Raw genomic sequence first — 23,528 nt, forward strand, 5'->3', positions numbered from 1 at the left:
ATTAAAATAAGGGAAATATTGATAGTTTCAGTGATGCTGCTCATGGTTTAGTTTCGGGAACAAGAAGCCACAGCTGATAAACATCTCATGCACAGGTTTTGGTCATCATTTTTATCACAACTGCGAATTATACTGCATTATTACAACACTTATATGATTTCCAGTTTGCTGTTTGTTTGCCATGTGTGTTTTATTTTACTAGGGTGAACAGAATTGACCTCTATTTCATCAAATATCATAATAAAATAATTTCACGTGTGTTTAAATGAAACAAAAATATAGTGGGAATATCCCTTTTATAAATAACAGTTTTCCCAACACCCAGTCACATGAGACATTGCTAATACTGATAAAAACAAGGAGAACATGCTTCATATTTCTCAATGGGACACAAGTGCTGACCTTTCAGATTCATTTGCAGCTCTCTGACCACCGCAGACTTACAGGAGGGGTTATAATTTCTTGTCTTTGGTCATCACTACGATGTTGTTCAATGCATTGTTACTCTGAAGAAGAAAAAAAGCTTCCGGTGTTTTCAGGAAATGTGCAGACTGTGTATATTTTTGCTTTGCTGATGTTCAGTGGATGTGGCTCGTGTCTACTCTTGAGATGAAATTAGTAATTTAAAGCAGAAATTAACTCGTTATCTTAAGAATGTGAGAACATGTAAACACATTGCGGCATAATAACTACATTCACTCAGGTGCAAGTGCATTCTTACCCAGACATAAGTAACATATTGACACTAAAAAAGAAACTCATTCACGCAACAGTGTTAGTTTTCAGATATACACACGCACACGTATAATGTTGAGGATGAGAATGCATGCTGTCGAGTGTCTGATCTTGCAAATGGCTCATGAATGTTGTCACTTTCTGTGGCAAAACCAAGTTATGATGACACATTGAAGAAAAGGTGACACTTTTCACACCGTTTGCCCCCGAAGACTTGAAAGCATTGGCAGTGCTGGACTATTCTCAACAAAACTAACTACTTAAAACACAGAAAAACCAACAACAACGACAAAATACACCAATATGGTGTTGGTCAATTAGCCGACGGTACTTTCCTACATCAAAAAAACCCTCTTTTGTCATCGCTGGAGATATCAACATTGTTGTCATCATCACCATCTGCATGGTTCATATGGATGAGGCCAGGTGACGTCGACGTCTACTCAACCCAAAGCAGAGACGGGCTCTCTTGAGTATTGCAGCACAACAGAAGTCTCTCACTGGAGTCCGTGGACGCCTCAGACCGCTTTATAGTCTCTCGTGTCTCGTCGATAAGTTGCTCTATTCGTTCCTCTGCCTGTTAAAAGTCCAGAACCAGATGTCCTTATTTGCAGGTGTGCACATCGTAGTCTCTCACACACTCTTGACAGCTGACGTAGCAGCACCAGTGGAAAATGCAGTGGCACTTTTCCTTTCTCTTCTCAGTCCTGGTGTTGTGTCCTCTGCCGCAACAGAGGAGGTCACACCCGTCGATGCCGTGGGACGTCAGGTTGCAGATGCGATCGCGGGTTCCGAAAGAGCCGGTTTCAGGATTGGGGTCACAGAAATTTGGTGAGCTTTCGTAGTAAACCAGGTCGCGCTCTGTGGGGGGTTTGAAGTAGTTGTACTTGGGTCTTAGGGTCTCCACCCAGCCGCGGGACTCCTTATGTTTCTCGACCACCATCTCGGATGCACTGTCATATTTATCCTTCATGTAATCGCCAATTACCCGGAAGTCAGGCTGAGACCACCAGCACGTCTTGACCTCGCAGCTGCCCGACAACCCATGGCACTTACACTTGAGGAACATGTTGTCGTTGAGGGACTAAAGGAATCAAGAGAAAAACGCGTTGATCAAACCGAAAAGCAAGAAAAATCTGCGACAATCAGCAAAAAGTCGTAAAAAAAATAATAAAAAAGTTGACTCACCATTCTTCCTCCCTCATTGTTATGGCGGTTCATGGCTGAGCGGGCATCAGGGCGATTCTCCCTCGCATCGGCAAACTCTCTGGACACCATGCTCCCGAAGTCCACATCCTCGCTGCAGCCACCCCACTTCCACCCCTCGCCGGGGGGGCCCTTGTGGCGTGTGTCACAACCGCAGATGGTGGCTGAACCCTCGGAGCAGGCACGGGTCACTGCAAACGCCACTCCCGCCGAGGCAATAGCGTGAACAAACGCCGACTCTCGAGTGGCTGGAAAGAGAAGTTCAGATATCTGTAAGACATAGAGCATTGGAAAAATACTCGGAGGCAAGATCCTGCAGAGTGATGTCACGTGAGTAATGTGCCCCTCGTAAGCTATTTTCAGGATTACACTTATGGACAAGTTGTTGCTGGTTAATGTAGGTCACCGCCTGTTTATAGGGATATATGCTTGTGTTTGGTAAGTATATGCAAATATTTCTCAATTCCAGCAAACATGACAACATCTCACAAACTTTACATAACTGAAGAGTTGACTACACATGTTAAGGTTGTATCTCCCTAGGTGTGTGTTCATTCAGCGCAGACATCAATCATCCTGTCTCCGCATAAGGCCAGGAAGGCCTCTATATGCCTCTGTCTGACATAGCTAACTGATGACTCAGAGGGATCAGGATCCTCCAGATAGATGAGAGGAAGAGACGGGCCTGACAGGCCTATAATTAAGGGACTCAATTAAGCTTTTGAAAGGGTAGGAAACTGCCTCAGACTGTAGGGACACATCATAGACACAACATGGAGATGGGACTGCAGTGTCCAGATATGCAATCCCGAAACAGCATTTCACAGTGAGAGAAGATGAGATCTTTTGAGTGGTTGATTTAGCATTCCCTGCTTCATTATAACTGGGACTGTGCCTTGAGTTGATCTACTTGTATGGTCTTGCACAATCACAAGAAAAAAGACAGAGAAAATGGAAACACTGGGTGTAAATATGAATTTGAACAAATAGAGCGTAAAGAAGTCGACAGAGAGGGTTAACGATCAACAAGGACATTTGGGATTGTGTGTGTGTGTGTGTGTGTGAGATAGATAAAGTGGCAGTGCACGCTTCTCTCCAAAGAACAAGAAGGAGAAAAAAAAGGAAAGAAGGGAGGAGTATATAACTAAAGGGAGTAGGAACTCCTCCCTTACAGCAGGTTCCAACCAGTTTGAGGACTAAAGGGCATTAGGAACAATGATGCAAGAGAAAAGGTCTACTGGCATCCTCCACCACAAGGCTGCCACCACCCACTTCATGCTGCTATTGCAAAGCCACAGCGTTATTCGTGTTCCCAATACATCTGAACCTCTGCTCTCCTCGCCGGATGGCCGCTTACATCCACCACAGATCATTGCATTTGGATATTGTAACATTTATTTCGCAATTAAGGTAGTTAAGGGATGTAAGATGTAAACCACATTAGGAAGTTATCAACAGGGGTACATTACATATCGCCATGCCTGATAAAGTACGAGATTAATGGTTTTAATTTCTACGAGTGAGCGGAGCTGCATGTCTATGGTGTTAGTCCTCGATGGATATAAAATGTCAAGGTTCGAAAAAAGCTTTTCTTTGCTATTTATATCTAAGTTGAGCCATTTGAACCAACATTTTAAATGTCAAATTCCAGTTTCAGCTTAGTTAGTTTCTTCTCTGCTCCACAGACTATATCATCTGACACAATTGAGCATGTCAAAGCAGTTTTGTCATTATTTATAAAAAGTGTGAATATATGTGGGCCAAAAACAGGACCCTGGGGGACTTCACTGGAAACATGACCTTGTGGATGACAATGATGGCTTTGATGCTGCAGAGCAAAAAGTGACAATGAGTTCAAATGGGAGAAGATTTTTTTGGACAAAATGAACAAAGGAGAAGGGTCAGGGCAAAATAAATATGTGCTGGTGGATCTGTGTGAGAGTGGAAGAGTCAACGCTCTTTAATAAAGAGTTAAAATGCCTTGATTTCCAATGCAGAGAATATTAACAAAATATAGTCCTTTACATTATATTATCATTATATGCATAATAAAAGCACTAGTACTGATGCAAACGTATAAAGATGAACTGCATTCAAGCCTATAATGATCTATTCCAAGCAATGATGCCACTGTCCACAACACTCCTGAGCTCTGACTGGCTGAGCAGCATCGTTCACCAATAACCTGCAAACCCATACGTTTTAGTCCATAAAATCTGTTGTTTTTGTTCTAACCACGAAACATGTTTGACACGTGCATACACAGACCTCAGATGGTTTTGAGCCTCCAGATACACCTCAACACCACCATGTGAACCTGGTTTCAATTTGAAGTCACATGTTGTACCTGGTCTGTTGTTGAAGTGTTGTCCCATAGGATGAAAGAACCGATAAACGTTCACATTTTGAAATATCTTTTCAAACTTCTAGCTTATACAGGGGCCATTATACACCTGTAATGACATTTACTTCAACTGGAAATCCAAGCCCTTACATTAATTGCTTAGCTCCTCTTGATTTTATGACCAATTTATGGTATTTCAAGACACTATACTCCGACAATGCTCCTCCACCAAACTTTGCCAGACCATGGCAGGCCAAGTGGTCCCTACAACCTGCTGGGGGGTTGAATCCCCTATTGTGCTGCCACTGTCACACTGTGTTAGTCCCACAATGGCCCCAGATATTTTATATGAAATTTGCCCTGGCCAGTGATTAGTGGGGACCAAGTTAAGTCATAGCAACAGAGAACTATGCATTGGCTGGACCCCGCTTGTCGGCAGACGGGGAAATCCCTATTCAAATGGTTTAATAAAACAATCTAAAGGGCGTGTGAATGGGGAAAAGCACTTTTTCTCCTGCTTAATCTCATGGTTGCGAAGATATTGTGCTCTGAGCAGTGCCCAGCAGGGAGTGGGGCTAAGGTCCCCCCATCAACTCCATTTACCACACCCCTTCTTTCTTTCTTGCCCAGAGTTAATGATATACTGGTGTGCTAGTTTCCCTCCCCCAGCATGCTGAGACATACGTCTCACGAGAAGCACAGACCTCTTAGCTCATCCTAAATAGTTACACTTTCTCATCCTCAGGTCATAGGTCGTAACCCACATCACCTGACCTTTTCCCAGTTAGTTTAGTTGGGACTTGATGATTTAGGTTAATTTATTAGGTGGATTTCCTTGTATACAGAATGCAGGCAAGGCAGAGATACCTACAGGGAATAAAGGTTAGATAAGTCAGAGTTTCAACTGTAAGGACATCTTGCAATACATGCCAAATGTTTTTTTAATACATAAGAGTTTCCTGTAAACCTCACTTGAAAGTAATGGTTTCAAGTCGAATAGTGGAAGTGCGTGTCGATACCTGTGTGGGAGGCATCACCTGTAAAATTGTGACTTTCCAGTTTTTGTAGCAAAGTTGCCCTGACTAATACTATCATACGACTCATTAACTGGAGTCTGATTATATCCGTATACTTGGTAGGTGTTCTGTAAATACAAAGAATGCAGAAACAACTCTGGGATCGGCTCCACGGACTAACAACACCTGCGGAACTTTCTATCACCTTTCATCACAGGCAGATTCCAGCAGTGCATGTTTTGACACTTTAGTTAATGTAAATTAATGAGCGCTGACGCAGACATAGCCTCGAGGTAGGGCTTGTGATTTGGGGTGTGGAGTGAGAGACAAACGTAGAGAGAGAGAGAGAGAGAGAGAGAGAGGATCAGGCACATAGAAGAAGTACGTGCTAATTTTAAAGGCATGAGTAACTTAACTCTTTCATGTTTTGGTTGCATGAGGTCTGGTATGGGGCTGCGTGACAATGTACATTTAGATGGAAAAGTGTCAATGTATTAGCACATTTGACATGAGTATGTTCATGCATTTGTATTTGAAAGGCGGTTGTGTCAGCGAACAAAGCATTTTTCCACAAGCAGAAACAGAAAAATGTCCCTTCTATTCTATTAAAGTGTAGTCTCAACTCAATTCACAGAATGGCCTCCTCTGCCATAAAGGTCCATGTCTTTCATTCTTCTCGTATTTATCCAGTGCTTAATCCACCTATGTAAAACAAACTTCTCATGTCCTCCGTGAAGGTGAGGAGGACATGGGCAGTGATGGGCTAACTGATAGGAACTAAGCCCCTGAAGCCTATAAAGGCGCCTTCGCTTCCTTTCAGCTTTGGCCCCCAAAAAGGCAGGAGGAAACCGACACACAACAGTCTGAAACGCAGACAAACAGACACCAGGGAGGACAATGGCCCTGTTGCACAGACAAACACCAGCATCAATCAAATCCAATGAAATGGAAGCCCTCTCCTACTAAGCCCTATCAAAGGCCTGTGAGCCCCCGAGTCACTCTCATTGGCCTTTGACAAAGGCACTTAATCCAGCCACTTTGACCTCTCACATTATTAAGGGCCTCAGTGACCTTAATCCAATCAAAATGATTTAAAGCCCAGTAGCTGCCTCCTCTTTCCACTCAGTACCCCTGCAATTAAGGCCTGGGAGGGGAGGCAATGGGAGAGATGTGGTGGCATTTTGCACCACAATAGGGTTCGGATTGAGAACCCCTATCGTTAGCCACCTACTTGAGCTCGAGCCTCTTCTATCAACTGGCTCAGGAGTTTATTAAAAGCAATTGCCCCAACTAACCTCCAACCCTCTGTGTTTGCATCAATCTTCTGTAAACTAGGTGACAGGTGAAGCCCTGACCCCCAACTCCTGTGTTTAGTGTTCATCGTAACTACATTTTAGAGCTAGCAAGACGCAACGCAGCGGACAGAAAGAAAGCACAGAAAATAACCTCCTGGGACACGATATTATGAGAAAGTATCTGCTCTACTCACTGAAGCCATTAAGGCAATACTTCAAAACGTGGCGGGAGTTGGGGGAGAAGATCGATAGCATTCAAAGACATCTGAAAATTTAAGTTAGCCTACATCAGGCGGTTAGCTTAGCTTAGCAAAATGACTGGAAACAGGGCGAAACAGCCAAGGAAGGTACAAAACAAGCCTGCTAAGGGGGGGATTTCTGCAGCCTGATCCCGTAAGTAGACCAAAATTGACATATACTTAAAACTCCTCGTACATCATCAGAGAATCTAATGGGCACAAATGTATTTCGAAAAATTCCGCAACTATCACAGGGGATTCCCTCCGAAAGAAAACTGACAAGACAGAACTCACTCGCCTTAATTGTTTACATTATTTCATGCATAAAGGCAGCTCTTGTTCAGTCTAAAGTCTATTTAAACAAGGATTTGTATGAGCATAATGAATGAAGCACGAAGGGAGAGCAGCCTTTCTAATGCAAATATAACACAGACATAATATAGAATTGTTAAGAAAAGAGTTAATCAGTCTTTTTGTCAGATGGTTTATAAGAAATGACCAGAAACATATTTTTGGGGCCAGTAGGTTTAAACGGTATCACAAAAGCAAATATTGTGGGTGTCATGTTACTTGCACAAAGACCATCTTCACATAGAATTAGATCTTATGATGCAACTATGACTATTCCTTTGTTGTTATTTTTCTGTGGAATATATATGTTTCTGTTACGTTTGTCATATTTATTGACTATCGAGAGTCTTGACAGCCTCTTATTTTGATAATCGAACTCTGATCTGTTTATGGGCAAGTAGCACTATTGCAAATGCTTCCAAAACATTGGTTTTGTCTGACCTTTGAAATCCCGGTTTGTAAAGGTGAAGTCGGTTGATAGCTTTGTCTGCTAATCCCAAATGAACCAAGTAAACGGTGCCAAATGAAAACGCTAGGAATCTTTCGGGGTGAGTTGAAACACGAATGTTGGAGACCTGTGTTTGAGGTACACCGACAGATTCTTTGCGTGAAAAAAAAAAGTAGCATGTGAGCACTCTTGATGATGTTTAAAAAAACGCTGCCCGTCTTTTTAAATTCCACATGAACCTGATTGCTGTGTATTATTACCTTTGTCTAACACTGGCCCAAAAATGGCCAAATTGTCATTGACCGTGGTGCAGTTCCAGCGTCGCCCTCTGAACTGGTGCTGGCACTCCTGGATGCCAATCTTGACCCCTTCGGCCACACTGGGCATGATTTCCACGTAGTTCCGGCAGAAACGCAGCTGCTTGGGCACCAGACCCGGGATGCTGCCGCAGAGGATGGGTTGAGTGCCCAGTGACGAGTACTGGTGGCCCACTGCTAGTGACCTACAAGGAGATGGGGAAGTCACAGCGTTAGTGCATTTCCATGATCTTGATCTTTTGATTCGACGTCTCTCAAGTGGTGGACTAATTTCCCTCTCCAGGTGCAGTGTAATTTCACGTCTGACTTTGATTGTGTGTGTTTATTTGTTGTGTCAGATGCTACCATTAGGCATCCATCCTTTATCCCTTCAACTACCCTGTGTGCAGACACCTGGCCTTTGTGTGCATTGAAATTGCAGCTCTGCTCCACAGAAGCACGCAATGTTTCTGTCTAAGATGAAAGTCCACAATGCATCTCGAGGTCTTCATAGACTTTAAGCTGACAACTTGGAAAACTACACCTTGTTATTAACTGTCCGCACACTTAACAGGCCTTTGGCTTAGGGTAATAAGAGTGTAAACCCTACATTGAAACTTCAGAGAGTGTATTAAGTGTAACACAGAACAACCCCCCCTTCCTTTGAGGAAGGTATTCTGGGATACAACAAGTGCAAACTTGGTTCACTGATTACATCTCTCTGTCTCGTTCCCTTTTTTGCTTTCTCTCTGTCTTTCTTTTCCGTGTCCTCTCAATTAGGACATTTAGGAACTAGTAATCATAGAAATGGGATATCTATTGTATCATTGCACAGTATGTCATTCACTTAATTCTAAGGAACATTTTTCTTTTTCCGTCGCTTTAACATGACAATCTGTTTGCATTTCTACATCACAGATATCCTCATTGACTGTGGATAACTGTTTTTATTTGCATGTTAATGTTCATTAAAGGACACATGTAAACGTTGTGACAATATTTATTAATTCATTTAGGTAAATGAAAAAAAGGTTGGACATCAATACACGACCCGCTGATCTGAGCTGCTCAGTTTTGATTGAATTGTCACCAACATATAAAATGTTAATGACGCAATTATTAATAGCAGAGTCCCTATTATCTTTGGCAAGTGTTCTGCAGAATAGGAACGACGTAGCTTGTTGGAAATCTGGAACACGTCTACATTTCACCTCAACTTTCTATCGGCGACAGCGCACTGGCTGCAGTGATCTGCTCATCCTCCCCGGAGTGATACAGGCTCGATGGTAGTTACTGTAGCTGTTGCAGAAATGCGGCGTGAGAGCAGGTGTGCAGTCTTCTGCTGCCCTGTTAGCTCTCTGTCCGTTGACCCGTTCACTGTTGTTCAAGGACTAATTGCTGATCACAACAAGATTACTAAAACTCCCGACACCGGCCTCAGGCTGCTTCCTTCAAAAGCTCACAGCCCCATGAAAAGATCTCCTCAGCCAACTGACCCTTGGCTGACCGCTTCTGACGGCAGCAAAACAAGTTGACCTTGAATACTTCAATTATATATATATATTTTGAATTGAAAAGCGGATTTCATTTTCAATATCACAATGTAACACTGTCGGTTTTTTCGAGGTGTGCGTAAGCCCGCCGCTGACAGGTGAGCGAACCACGGTTATTCCCCCCCCCCCCGAGCAAATGTCAGAGTCGTGTGTCACACTGGTTTTCTTCACAGACGTTCTCGCCCAAGTTAATCATAAATGAGACATTCAGTGAGCGAGCAATGGCAAGTTGAAAATGACTCCGGAGGAAATCGTATTTGTCTGCAGTCTGTCTGCAACATCCATCAGTAAACAAGGACACAATTACACAATGACCTCTCGTTGGCCCTTGTCAGTCTATACACCCTGAAGCACATCTTTCCCACTAGAAACCCGAGTCCACGACCCAAACTAGTGCAAACTTTTGCTTTGCTGCTAACGCGCCCACAAGAAATGGAGCTGAAACGCAAAGAAAAACATGTACAACAATTCATCAGAGAGGCTCAACAATGTGCGTGAACGGAGGTGAAAACAAGCCCTTCAGGCCTGCATTTTTTTGTACAAGGCGTCCACAGTCAGTCTGGTGTTGAACCTCCTCTGCTTTCTTTTCTTCTATGAAGAAAAATATGTTGCAACTCTGAGGTTTCCATTGCCTTTTCATCAACTTCATCATTGACAAAGATTTTTGCATGAGTAATAAAGCACCGAATGTATCTTAATAGCAAAAAACAGTGCAGAATAAAGGTCATAGAGGAGTTTGCTATCTGTGAGTTTTTTGGGGTTTGCATGCACCATCATGTGCTTTGGTTGCTCCACTCTTGTGTGTCTTTGCATCTGTCTCTGTTGGGCAGAGTATTTAATCCATGCCACCACTTCCTGTGTTAGAAAATGGTCTAAGAGATGAGACAGGGCATCATTAAAGGAACTATTAGATAAAAAACAGCATCGTTGGATACCAACTCCGACAAATATTTAAAATTAAATGCTGGTTTTGTGCTTCCTGAGAAATTCCTTCATCCTGCTCACACTAGCTGCCCTCGAAAAGTAACTCCTATCTAGAGGAAGTGGTCAAAAAAGTGGATACACCAATGTTGTTAAGGTCAAATGGACATTTCCATTAAAAAAAAAACTGTTACCAAATAAATACTTAGGTAAAGCATATATCAGATAAAAGTTTCTCCTCGGTACAGACTTTCCCCCTCTCATCTAAGTGTATCCAGCACAGGTTTAATGCATATTTCAGCAAGCCCAAGCAGGGTTCCTTAGAATTACCACTTTACTTGTGGGCCCCGGGGCCTTGGAGCCGACTTTGACATCAAGAGAATATGTTTGGGAAAAGGAATGTGCGGCAAGCTTTCACCTCCAGGTATTTATCTTCTAAGGTGGGGTGGACTGGGGAAGGGGGTGGCGGGTGCAGCCAGGCTATGTCATGGCAGGTCGAGTAGAGACAGACGGGAACCTGTCTTAGTGCATATCCCTATCCCCGGAGACTGCCGCGGCACCGGGGTTGAGCCAGGATCCAGCTCCGATGGCCACTTGAAGCAAAGTGAAGCAGAGTCGGTCAGCGGAAACATCACCGGTTGCTTTCCAGATAAATGACGTGCGGTTTGAAATCAGAGAGACGATGCTAAAGGAACCTCGCGGACTGGGGGTGATGAGTTACTGTGGTACAAAAACACACATCAGACGTCTTGAAACACAAAACAGGAGGAAGAAAATACGCAATATTACATCATTTGTTACTTCAAATTGCTTGTAGGTGATACCGTTATGTTTACTCGCCACTTTTTGGCTACTGACGTTAGACTCTTCAAATCAAAGACCTGGACATCTCTCCAGAATCAAACCGACGACACCGGAGTCTGTTCTCGACGCGCTGCGGTCTGGTCATGACAGAATGGAAACTTGCCTTTCCATTGTGTCATTCATAACTGGGTGCACACACACACACACACACAAAGAAGAAAGAAAAGCTTGTATATGGAGATTGAAATCTCAACCATTTGTGTGTGTCAATCATCAGAGATAAAACATGGCACACGCTGGTATCCAACAAATTGAAATGAGAAACTTAATCTTATCGTTGGTAAAACACACAATTAGGCTGAGCATCAAGTTGGTGGAGCGTCACTAACTTTTAGAGCCAGGACTTTACTCATTTGGGTCAGTTCTTTTTTCCCACCCACTCCACTATTATATCAGGATTTCCTTCCAGCTGTGCGTGTAATTAGTTTCTCATCAGTATTGCCACCAGGAGCCCCATTAGGAAAACCAATATCTAGGAAAACCAAATGTTGAACCGTTATTTGGATTTATATTCATAAAACACATCAGTTGGTCGATCAATATTTGGGATTTGTGTAGCGGATGGATCAAGCATGACCATTATGCAACCAGACAACAACAGCTAAAGAAGTTGAGACAGAACACAACAAATAAAGTGCTCAAAAAAGAATGAAAATGTGCAACTTTTGTCGGTTTCTTAAATATTGAGAATATCAAGGCTGCTGCACCATGACTTAACAATCTCATTATGTTCTGCAGTGATTCTGTGCTTTAAAAAAAGAGTTTAAAACAAGATAGACATTTGCAAAGTGAGGAAACTGAGACGTAGCCCCCAGAAAATGTTACTGCATCCCACTTCAGACTGGTAAACTGCTTTATTACGTTTTTAGTTATGTTTTTTTAAAGTGAAAAAAGTGTTGCTCATCCAAGAAAATATTAAAAACAAATGATGCTACGTGTTGTGAGCCTCGTTATTAGCATAGATAATAACAACGATTACATACATTATCAAGTTGTCCCAAGCATTGAGGTTAAACCCTGGGTAAGATTGAATATGTGTTCTTTGCCACTTTGACCCCCAACACACACGCACACACACACACGCACACACACACACACGCACACACTTTGCACCTGCTGCACTCTGAATATATATTCATATATTTAAAAAATTCTCTGTCAAATTGCATCGTTCGTCCTGCAAATGTTGATGTCCATAGCATTACAAATAAACGTGCAATATAGATTGAAGTTATATTGTTTGGTTTGTTATTAGTCGTGTTTTTTTCCATCGTTTTTATCTGCTTTAAATGTCAAATTAACGTTATTTTTCTCTCCTCGGATTTACAGCCCTCATCATTTCACCTCAACGTCAAGACGTCTCCTAACTGCGTCCCCTCTGCGGCGCACTGTCCCGCTGCTGCTGCTGCTGCTGCTGCTGTCAGAAACCACATCAGGAGTGCAGCCGCGCACAAAGTGACGCACGAAGCGGATCGTTATCCACACAAAAACAAACAAACAAAACTAAAAATCACCGCGTCGTTCGGGGATCGTAACGAAGAAATGAAACTTACCACCAGATGGGATAAGTTGCCATGACGTGCGTGAGCCCACAGAGCACCAGGAAACATCCAAGGTGTATCATCCTTAAAGTTTCGCTAAAACTTCTCCAGCAGAAAGCCTCCGTGCGCGCTCATGTGCGCACTGGAGATTTTGGAACTGAAGATTTTTTTTGGGGAAAAAATAAAAATAAAAACAACTAAATCCGCACGAATGGATTAAAATATATATATATTTCTATTCCCCAGAAAACACCGACGGGATAATCTATCTGTCGCGACTACACGTGGCAGAACTCGGGAGCCAAATATTAAAAGTTAAAAGCTTGCTTGCTTTTTTTTCCTTTTTTTTTTTAGGACCCAATCAGCAGGTATTGCCAAAGGGGGAATTCTGATGATATGTTCCCTCTGTTGCCTCGTCAGGCAGGTTGAACTCAGACAACGGAATGAGCTAATTTTAAGATGTGTTTTAGTGCTCATTGAGAATTGGTCGCATTAGCATGCAGTGTGTGTGATATATAATGTTGTTTAAAGGAGAGAGGGAGGGTCCGAGGGGTTTTAAATAGACATCGGAACCCCTGTGGATTGCGTAGCTATAACAACCTGTCCGGATTTCACTCCCTGGCTTGAAGCTTCTAAAATGCAGAAATAAATATGTGTGAATTGCTTTAGACTATTATTGCCCGTTTGTCGTGAATATAAAATTAGAAGTTGAGACGGTTTTTTTCACTCCCACCAACGGACTTGATGGATTCACAATTAACTGAATACAAGCAGACTAAATTAAAGACATTTACAATTGGAAAGAAAATCCCCAATAATTGTATTCTTTAATGTGTGTATTAAACATCTGAACTATTTGGATTGCTTTAACTACACCAATACATTGAGATGCATGGCAAACAAATTAATGATGTTAATGTGTATTCCATCATATAAAATAGAGGCATCCTGGTGTGAATGTAAACAAGGACACATTCGAGGTATTAATTAAGGAACTTTTTTCATTTTTTCCTCACATGGTATTTCTGGCACGGCTATAACTGTGATGTGCACAGCTTGAGGAGCCGAAGTTTAAAGATGGCTGGGAGGAGCTGCCAGACAGTTTCGACCTATTCCAACTAAATTATTGGATACAATTGGCCGCACCACTGAGTTTAAATGGCAGACTGTCTGTTTCCCTTTCTCAGTGTCAAATGGCTGTTGATAGCTGATCCGGTAGGAGGTGTCTCCGCGTGCTGATGCTCACAGGAAGATTACACAAACTGTAGTTGGGTAACATTGGTGACTAATGGGACGAGCAAAAAGTCAATTTCTAAATTTAACTGAGTCACTAAATTAGTCAGTTTGTGCCCTTTTCTCGGAAAACTCACTATTATTTTCACTATTTGTCACCTGTTGTTATCTATTAGACAATAGTAATAATAATATAATAACAATAAAAATAACAGCATTAAAAATAATATTAATTATAATATAATAACTTAAATTATATACATTACATTATCAAACCATTATTTCAGTAAGACTTTAGAACATGTTTGTAGCTTAAAGGGTGTAACAACATGCACATATTATTAAAGCTGCTGCGACTAAAATCAAAACAGGAACCAATTTGATTTACACATTTATAATTCAAATCTTTTGTTTTATTTTCTCTGATTCAACTCTTCTATGAGCGTTTGAGTTTCAGTTTACTTCACCTGTTAGAGTTCATTATCATCCTGATGGTTATACACCATTTATTAAGTTCAACAAAATCTAACATTTTTCTGTAATTACCCAAAAGTGTTCACATGCTAAACTTTGATGATTTGCCTGGAGGAGGCGAAACGACACACACACACACACACACACACACACACACACACACACACACACACACACACACACACACACACACACACACACACACACACACACACACACACACACACACACACACACACACACACACACACACACACACACACACACACACACACACACACACACACACTCTGGAGCCTAAAGATGTTAGTGCCATCTAGTGGACATTGGTGCACATTGCAACCTTAAAGCCACACAAATACTCCAACAGGTGAAGTAAAGTGACTCAAAAACTCATAGAAGAGTTGAATCAGAGAAAAAAAATCAACCATACTTGAAATATAAATACACGTCAGCTTCAATAATATAGAAAGTAACGAAGTATATTATTCATGTATGGCAGCGGGGCAGTTTTAATCTACTACAGCTTCAATTTCAACGGAGAAATATTTAACGTTTTGCTTGACGACATTTATTTGACAGTTATAGTTACTAGTTAGTTTACAGACTTTTCATAGAAAAGCGTTGATCATTTTTTATAAAAATATGACACATTGTTGAAGACTACATACATTAGGAATGCCTCCCAGATCAGCAACAGCATGATGCTGCTTACAAGTTGAAGCATCATTCATAAAAAAAAAACATATGTGGTAATATCTAATAATATAACTTGGAAAGCAGATGCATAATGAGTGCTTTGCACGACACTGACTACATCCACAAGGATGTTGCCAAGAATTACTTCTGATGAATGTCACAATGACTCCCACAATTAGAGTGTATTTTATTTAACAATATATGTAAAACATTGTCACTAAATGACCAAACTTGTGTGCGGAGGGCTGTAGAGGTACACGGAGGAGCCGGAGGGTTTGGGAAATCTGGGAGTTCTAGAGCATTTTCCTCCTCCCCGGTAGCTGTCAGCACTGACACGCAGGCCAACACTACGAGGGTGTTAAATGCATGTGAAATATGTGATGCCTGTTCTACTATGCCTCCTGACTGTAGAGCATTTTAGTTCAACTGGAGATTTAATAAGTGCTAAAATGTGTGTAAAAACGTGTTCAACTTCTACACGCCAGAAAAAGCAATCAATCAAATTATAGTTTTATATGAAGTGGTCACACGGTGAATACACTTTTCCAAAGCGATCTATTTGTCAAGCTGCGGACCGGTTTATGTTCATTTCATCTCCATCAACACGTTTCCCACCATGCTGTCTCTGCAGTCCATCCATCCAAGTTCCCAGACAGGAGGACATCATGGCACCTCTGTGTGCCCACGGTGACCTCACCGCGATGATGATGTCATTGAGCAAGCGAGTCTTGTCATTGCTCGGCCTCACAGGCCTCAGTCAGACTCCCACTGTTTGACAGAACACAGCTACACCAACACCGTGCAATACACAAATATTTGACGAATCACAGTTTCATTACTTCACTGACTTTCCCATGAATATTTTTTTCCCGTGCCACGATGCCGTTAATGCTTTTCATTTGTGCATTTAAGTAGCCGAGATGCAACATACAGAGAACATTTTTTTTTACACAAACTGAGATTTCTGTTGTGTACAAATGTGACAGCACCACTAGATGTCAGCATTGTAATGGAATTACAATATATATTGTCTCTGTTGAACTTAAAAAAAAAAAAATTCTCAATCTTAAGTTTGTTTGGATAGCACCTTTCAAACACAGGAGGCCATTCTAAGTACTTTAATAAAGCAGGGACGTGCACGAGAAAGAGATTTAAAGCAAACAAAATAGAGTACATGTTTACAACTGGAATTACAAAAAGTAATAGATCAGAAATACACTTAATATTGTCCAAATATTCTTTTTTATGCATTCCCTGGTAAATGTGTATTCAATCTCAATCCAATTGTAGCAGATATATGTATAAACATATCTCAGAGGGTTTTTGAGTGTGTCTCACATTGAGGCAGACCTTTGTTGTCCTTATTATTCAGAACGTTTTACATGCCCATCTAATTAGCACTCTTTTATTGCTAAATGGTGTTTTCCCCCCTAGATACTCATCAAAAACTAACTTGTATGTTCTTTAAAAGACAGTAAAGATGACAAGCAGCAGATCAAACTGGATTCATACATCTTTTTGAGTTCCAAGTCTTTCAAGGGAAAGGGAGGAGAGCCGTGCCTAAATATGTTGTGACACACCCCACAAGCTCCCACCTGGAAATATCTCATCACTTTCCCTTACACTTCTCTGCTGCTCTCCAGACATGGGAAACAAAGCAAAGGGTCTGCCTGTCCTTTGCCTTTATCTTCAGGATGGGCATTACCACAGGCGTTGACGGCCCTATCTCGCCGGCTCGCCTCTCGGTAACACAGGGTGTAAAAACTTCTTCCGATAAGACACATCGTGGGAGATAACTGTCGTATCTTCGTGTAAACGGTCTTCGAAGCCTCTGAGGTCATATTTGTTGCTTTTGAGCCCAAAACACACACAAAATGTGTTCTATCTCTCTGAGAAGACATTTCTTGTGGCGATAGGGGACTAGATATCCTCAGCTACACTCGAGGAGTACCACAGGGAACAGTCCTGGGGCCTTTACTATTGCCTTCAACATGCTGCCATTCAGTTTAAATCAAAAGCTTAAAAGTAAAAAGCAAAAAAACAGATGCTGGTTTTGTATGAATACTTTAATGTAGTCACAATGTTTATCTAAGAATGAGAAGCAAATATAGGCGCACCTGAAGACCTAACATCCTTCTGTCTGGTTTCTCCTCACTGGGCCTCAGATATAGTTGTGTTAGCGCTGAGGTCACACATTTAGCAAGATGAGACTCCAGAGGCCAGAAAACATGAAGAGACAATGCTGCTTTAATTACAGGAACAGCCTTGTGTGTCATATCAGGGTGCAGCGTTTCATATCAACTACTGTGAGAGAGATTTTGAGAGAGGTTTTGCGACTGAGACTTCTTCTTCTTCTTCTTCTTCTTCTTCTCAATGACATTCTCTCAGGGTCATCCGAGGTCGCAATCAGCTCAGAAGAGGCCGCACAGGCTGCAGCTGCTCAGTTTGACTGTCTCGTTTCATTAAGGCTAAGTAAAGCAGATCACACCATTCCATCAACACCACCTGCCGGTCAAGAGCACGACCCATTCACTACACGTCGACCGTATCGTCCGTCTTCTCACAGCAACCTGTACTTTCCTGGCTCCAACTCTCGCCACATGTCACTACTTTCACTGTTGAGACTGTGTTGTGTCATTGTAGATGCTTTCTCCAGTGAGTCGAAGTGAAGCTGGATGAATGGCTCGGTTTGTTCAGGGGCAAATAGAAAAGTTGCGATTCTGTAAACACCATTAAAGCAGCGTGTTGAACGGGTTGCCGGGAAACCAAAGAGCGGATTGTATCACACAGCTTTGGCAGTAACAAAATAAAACCCAGTAGACTGGTTTGATATTAATGTCAGATATTGATGTAATTGTTTGCAAGACAGCAAATGTAACTTATGCTTGAATAAGCAAAGTCGTCGGCCTCCAATGGGATAAAAACGTCAAGACATTAGACCCAGAAGATGCCGTTGGAATGATCATCTCTCTCATGTCACACCGAGCTCAAGTCAAGTGATTGATTTTGGAAGATCATGTTACAACCAACCATTTCCCCGTGCATTATGGGTATTCTCCCACAGTTACACGGCAGCAGCAGCATGCAGCTTAGATGTGCCTACTTAAGCACTTTCAAGAATGGACAAGCCGCGACATGCTCACATACAATTTGGCTCAAGTGTGTCATAACACTTCACTAGAAAATGTGCATGGACCACGGGTTACATGCCACAAATGAAGCGCTGGGATTAAGTTCCACGATGGTGTCTTTTTTGATAGCGCGGTGCTTTAAACGGCGGCTACCGTTTTGGTTTGCGTACAAAAAGGTGAATCGGCAGCGATTCCGTCATCTTCGAGCTCCGAGGACACCTTTTTAAATGGGATGTTTTTAGAATTTATGTTACTTTGTTGTTCCTTGCTGTCCTTTAACTCACTTTCAACTATATTCATGAGCATTATCTGATTTGTTTCCTCTCAGGGGTGCAATCGAACCACGGAGGTTCGGAAAACAACAGTCACCTCTCCGGCCCACGAGGGAAGACTTGTTTTCTGAATCCCTGAGAACCGCCTGCACACGGTGCACCCGACGCCTGAAACAGCAGAGTGGCGCAGACGCACCGTCAGCCTCCAAACCGTCAGCCACAAATTATGTCTGGTACATGGAAAATATCATGTGGCCCTGCAGCGGAGTAGGGGTGGTGAGAACCAGGAGTTTGGTGGTAACTGGGTTGGGATTGGACGGATACGATTTACATTCCTCTCCAGGGATGTGATATCAAGACAAGGTCAGACCAAGGCTAATATATAAGACTCCAAGGGGAGGGAGACGGAATCTAATCTCTGCTCTATACTCAGAATTACTTTTTAAATGTAGAATACAATACAATACGTTATGGCAACTGTGCGTGTTGTATGATTGTTTTTAAATTTGGCTTTATATTAACTACTTACTTATCTTTTTGGATCTCTTTATGAATAAACGCCTGATAAACATGGACATTCGGCGGATGCCGTGTGTTTGTCAATACTATACATTGAAGTTATTGCGATGCATTTGAGGACATTTTATTTGAAGGAGTTGCCTTCAAGGAAATACCTCAAGCTCCGTCAACGTCCCCGAGCACATTCCATCTCATTTGAATAGCCGGCGCTCAGACAGACCGACCTCAATGCCCCGAGGAACCTCTTTCTAATTGCAAAAAGAAATGCTACACTGCAGACGAACACTTGAAGCTCGATGGAGTCTTCTCGTCACACGTGCAGCTGAAACAAAGTCGACTTTTTCTACTCCGTTTCTTAACCCTCCTGTTACCTTAGGGTCAATTTGACCCCATTCAATGTTTAACCCTCCTGTTACCTTTATATTTACTGACATATTTTATCCTTGGGGTCAATTTGACCCCAGCAATTAAAACCTCCAGAAAATTATTAAAATTGATCTTGTTTTCCAAGTTTAAGTGTGAGGTACTTTATGTTTGTTTGTTGACTACCTAAATAGCCCTTTAAATATATAAAAAAGTTGATATTTCTTATATGTTTGACAGTGAAAAACAGCCTGGGGTCAAATTGATCCGAAAGAACACCGACATTAAACATTGAATGGGGTAAAATTGACCCTAAGGTAACAGGAGGGTTAAAGGGTGACGTACTCACGGATAGACGATACGACTGTTTTCGGATTGGAACCACGCCATTCTCATTTTAAAATGCATCATGCAGCTTTCTGAGAGAGAAAGAGTAAGGTATAGTTTCTCCAACGGCAGGAGAGGGGGACATATCAGCCTAAAGAGATTAGTGTCCATTACCAAACAAATTCTGCTACCACCTATACAACACTTAAGACAGCCCTCAGTTCAACCCTCATAGGAGCTCTGGTGAAAATAAATAACACAAATAACACACTTTTTGTCCTCATGGCCGTGTTCCCTCGACACCAGGATGAAACAAGCTGTGTTTTCTTGGTTGCCGGGTCTGAGAAGAGGGGGCGAGTGTGTTTTAAGAAGGGTGTGGGAAACAATTATCCCACTCAAGAGACACGCAGGACCAGTGGGTATTGCTCGGGATTAGTGTCCATTCTTGTCATGTACTGACAAACCCTCCCGCTGATCTCCTTAAAACCAGGTGTTATTAAGAAGCACGGCCCTTACTGGGGGCCTTTAGGCTTTTAAATAACTGCCCTTTAGGAATGACTGACAAGCTTATCATGGTGAGAGGAAAAAGTGCATTCCTGTGCTTTCATGTGCTCACCTGTGTGAATTATGTGAAGGATATTGAGCATGAGCTGAAAGTGAAATCATGCAAACTGTTCATTCTCAAGACGTAAAACCGTGGCTGCGACTGCTTCGACTAATCCTGTTATGCAAGTATATTATCTATCGAATCGTGTGGAAAAGCTTAGGCAGCATTTCGTTGAATTATTTTCATTAAAAAAAAAGCTAATAGTTAGCTCTGTTTGAATCAAACATAATCTTACAACCAGCAACTCTAATATTGCAGCTTTTTCTTTTGTGTGTTTTAAATGTAAAAAACTTATTTCCATTTTACTGGGGGTTATGTGCAGGGATATTTCTGGGCTCTGAGCATTTGCCAGCTAACCAACTGAGACTCCAGATGGGTCATAAACTGTCTGGCACGTGACATATTGTCACAGGTTATTCATGTAGATGCACACAATGATATCTACGAAGTGTTTAGAAATCAGTCTTGACCTCTTCATTCATATTAAGTTGACATCTAAATGTTAAACTTGATTTAAATAATCACAGAGATGACATTTGATCCATCCGAAGCATCAGGAGCCGTGGGCTGCTGTAAACTTGGGGTTCAGTGTCTTGCTCAAGGACACTTCAACGTGTGCCTCCGGGGAGCAAACTACCGACATTGAGACTTAAAGAAGACCCTCTCTGCCCGCTGTGGCCACATTATCCCCCTTTCTTGCAGAGGATTAAATGAGTAAATCACTAGCACTCTGTTGAACATGACGCTTCAGCCAGCAGCTGGTTAGCCGAGCTTAGCATAAAGGCTGGAAGCAGAAGGAAAAAGCAACAATATCTCCTTAACGTACAAAAAGACTCACTTTGGGAAGACACTGCACCCGCATATGACCACAAGTTTAAGTTTCACACTTTTGTTTTGGCGGATGTAAGACAAAATTTGATGTTAATTGTTAATTAGTGAGCTTAAGAGCTGCTGACAGGTGGATTTTGATTCAATGCTTCCAGTCTTCATGCTAAGTTACACTGGCTGCTCCTATATTCAATAGACAGATATAACAATAGCATCACTCTTCTCATATTACCCTCCACCAGACAGCAAATTGACAACATTTTTGCTTTTGTGTAACGTTCCACCACAATGCAAATGCGAAAAAGGTGAATAACTGTTGATCCGTTGATGGGAACGATCGCAAGAGATCCAGTATCACGTGAAAAAAATACGACTGAATTATCAAACTTGCTCACGTTTAATCTCTAATTTCTTAAGGGCTATTTTGTTTAAGCACACACAGTAAGTAGAAACTTGGCTCCGTGAGGCCACTTGGCCCATCGGTGGCTGTTTTGTGATCCGCGGTTGAACGGGCTGGATATTGTTTGAGATTGTGAATGAATAGACTTCATCCCGAATCCTGGCAGGAGCGGGGAGCGCTCCCCAGGTGGAGCTGAGAAAAAAACCTGGACCCTTCCCAAGTTCAGATACCTCTCTCGCCTAGAAATCAAGGTGTGTGCAGGGACACAAAAGATGTCAGGTGGTAGTTGAGCTACTGAAAGGTGTTTACACAGGAGTTAAGCAGGGTTGTCCCTTACTCAAGACATTCTCAGCTGGCAGTCAGTGGATATTATTTTCAAATCAAGAGGTCAACCGTCAACAAATCCGTAATACTGTTATGGCTGTCACGCTTGAGAGCAAACCCGTCAGGTCGGTGAAATATTCCTGGAAATTGCTGTGGTTTAACCATTTAAGTCTATTTTTTAAAGCGATCCATTGAAATGGATTCTAGTCATCTTGAGTCCACTGCTAGAAGCTTTGCTCTATCACGTGTTCACGTCTGTATTTCACGTTCTAATACAAGTGAGTTTGCACGTCAACTGATCTTTTCCAGTGACAATAACTAACCCTTTTGGTAATCTCCCAATCTTATGCAATCAAATGCGTAGGAAGAGTAAATATTTTTCAAGAGCAGGCCTGCAAAAAGCGATCAGATTACCTGCGAGAATGATTGATAGTTTGCCAATTGATTTATGGCGCTCAATAAGATATTTCTCAAAGCGATTAAAGGTTTCATCTTTAGCTCTTGCGAAATCGCCGACAGTTATGTTTGCGGATACGTTTGCTTTCTTCACTGTGAACTGCGGGTGAACTCGTGGTTAAAGAGAAGTGATCGCTGATATTCAAACAACCTTTAACCAAAATCTACTAAACAGACCGCCTATTCAGGTGTGTATGATGCATTATTGACCGCTGCAATCAACACAGGTGTGATAATATATGGAGCACATGAGTGGAGTAGCTTGTAAGGAAAAGTCTAGAGCACTATAAACCTCTTAATTAAGTGGAAAAAGATAATCCACTTAACGGTAAGTACAAATATCAATGAAAGATGAAGAAAAGAAGAAGAAATTCTGCATTTATAACCCTCGTTTGCTCGCACTACTTACCAAAGTACGAAGGTGCAAACGTCAGTGCATGGTTGAGGGATTGACTCCACTCGGCTCTCAACATGGCGACAACTGAACCGCGGCGCCGAGCAGCTAAAAGGTGTTTACTCAAAAACCCACCAAATATGTCATAAACTTCTTATTTAAAGTTGATTATTGACGATGGAAACGGCGAGAAAATCCACTTCTTTTGTTAAAATAGTTATTTGCGGAGCTTTCATTCGAATCACACGATCTTCTTCTTCTGCAGACGCGGGCCCGGCGCTGAGATTGTTTTCACATCGAAACTCCTCGTTCATTGAGAAGGCTGCTTAATCACAATAGTGGAGTAAAGATATATTTAAAAATGCAAAAACTGGCGAACAACATCTTTAAAAAAAAAAGCCAAAATGGCCTTCACGTAGACACAGTTCAGTGCCTGGACTAGGAGACATTGTATCCTCCTTGTGCTGGATTATACAATTTCAGGGTTTGCCATTCTGGAAATAAACTGTCATTGACTGATGGTAAACAAGTATTTTATCATATACAGGCCAGCTCAGACTGACCTCAGTCTGCACAAACACTGACGGGCCGGTGCTTAAAACGCCCACAGAGGAGAAGATGTCATTCCAATCGTATAAATGAAGACAACCCGAGAAGATTTATCTGTCTCAGACCTGAGAGAGAATTGTGAA

At 42.0% G+C, this 23,528-nt stretch overlaps 1 protein-coding gene across 1 annotated transcript; it reads right to left on the reverse strand.

Moving 5' to 3' along the window:
- Positions 1-1,339: 1,339 nt before the first annotated feature.
- Positions 1,340-12,944, reverse strand: wnt3a (wingless-type MMTV integration site family, member 3A). Its single transcript, XM_056421065.1, is given in 5 exon segments — positions 1,340-1,819; positions 1,924-2,189; positions 7,895-8,136; positions 12,822-12,910; positions 12,912-12,944. Coding segments are annotated over 5 exon segments (1,110 nt in total).
- Between the last annotated feature and the right edge of the window lie 10,584 nt (positions 12,945-23,528).

The sequence above is a fragment of the Pseudoliparis swirei genome, chromosome 8, assembly GCF_029220125.1.
Source record: "Pseudoliparis swirei isolate HS2019 ecotype Mariana Trench chromosome 8, NWPU_hadal_v1, whole genome shotgun sequence".
Taxonomy (NCBI): Eukaryota; Metazoa; Chordata; class Actinopteri; order Perciformes; family Liparidae; genus Pseudoliparis; species Pseudoliparis swirei.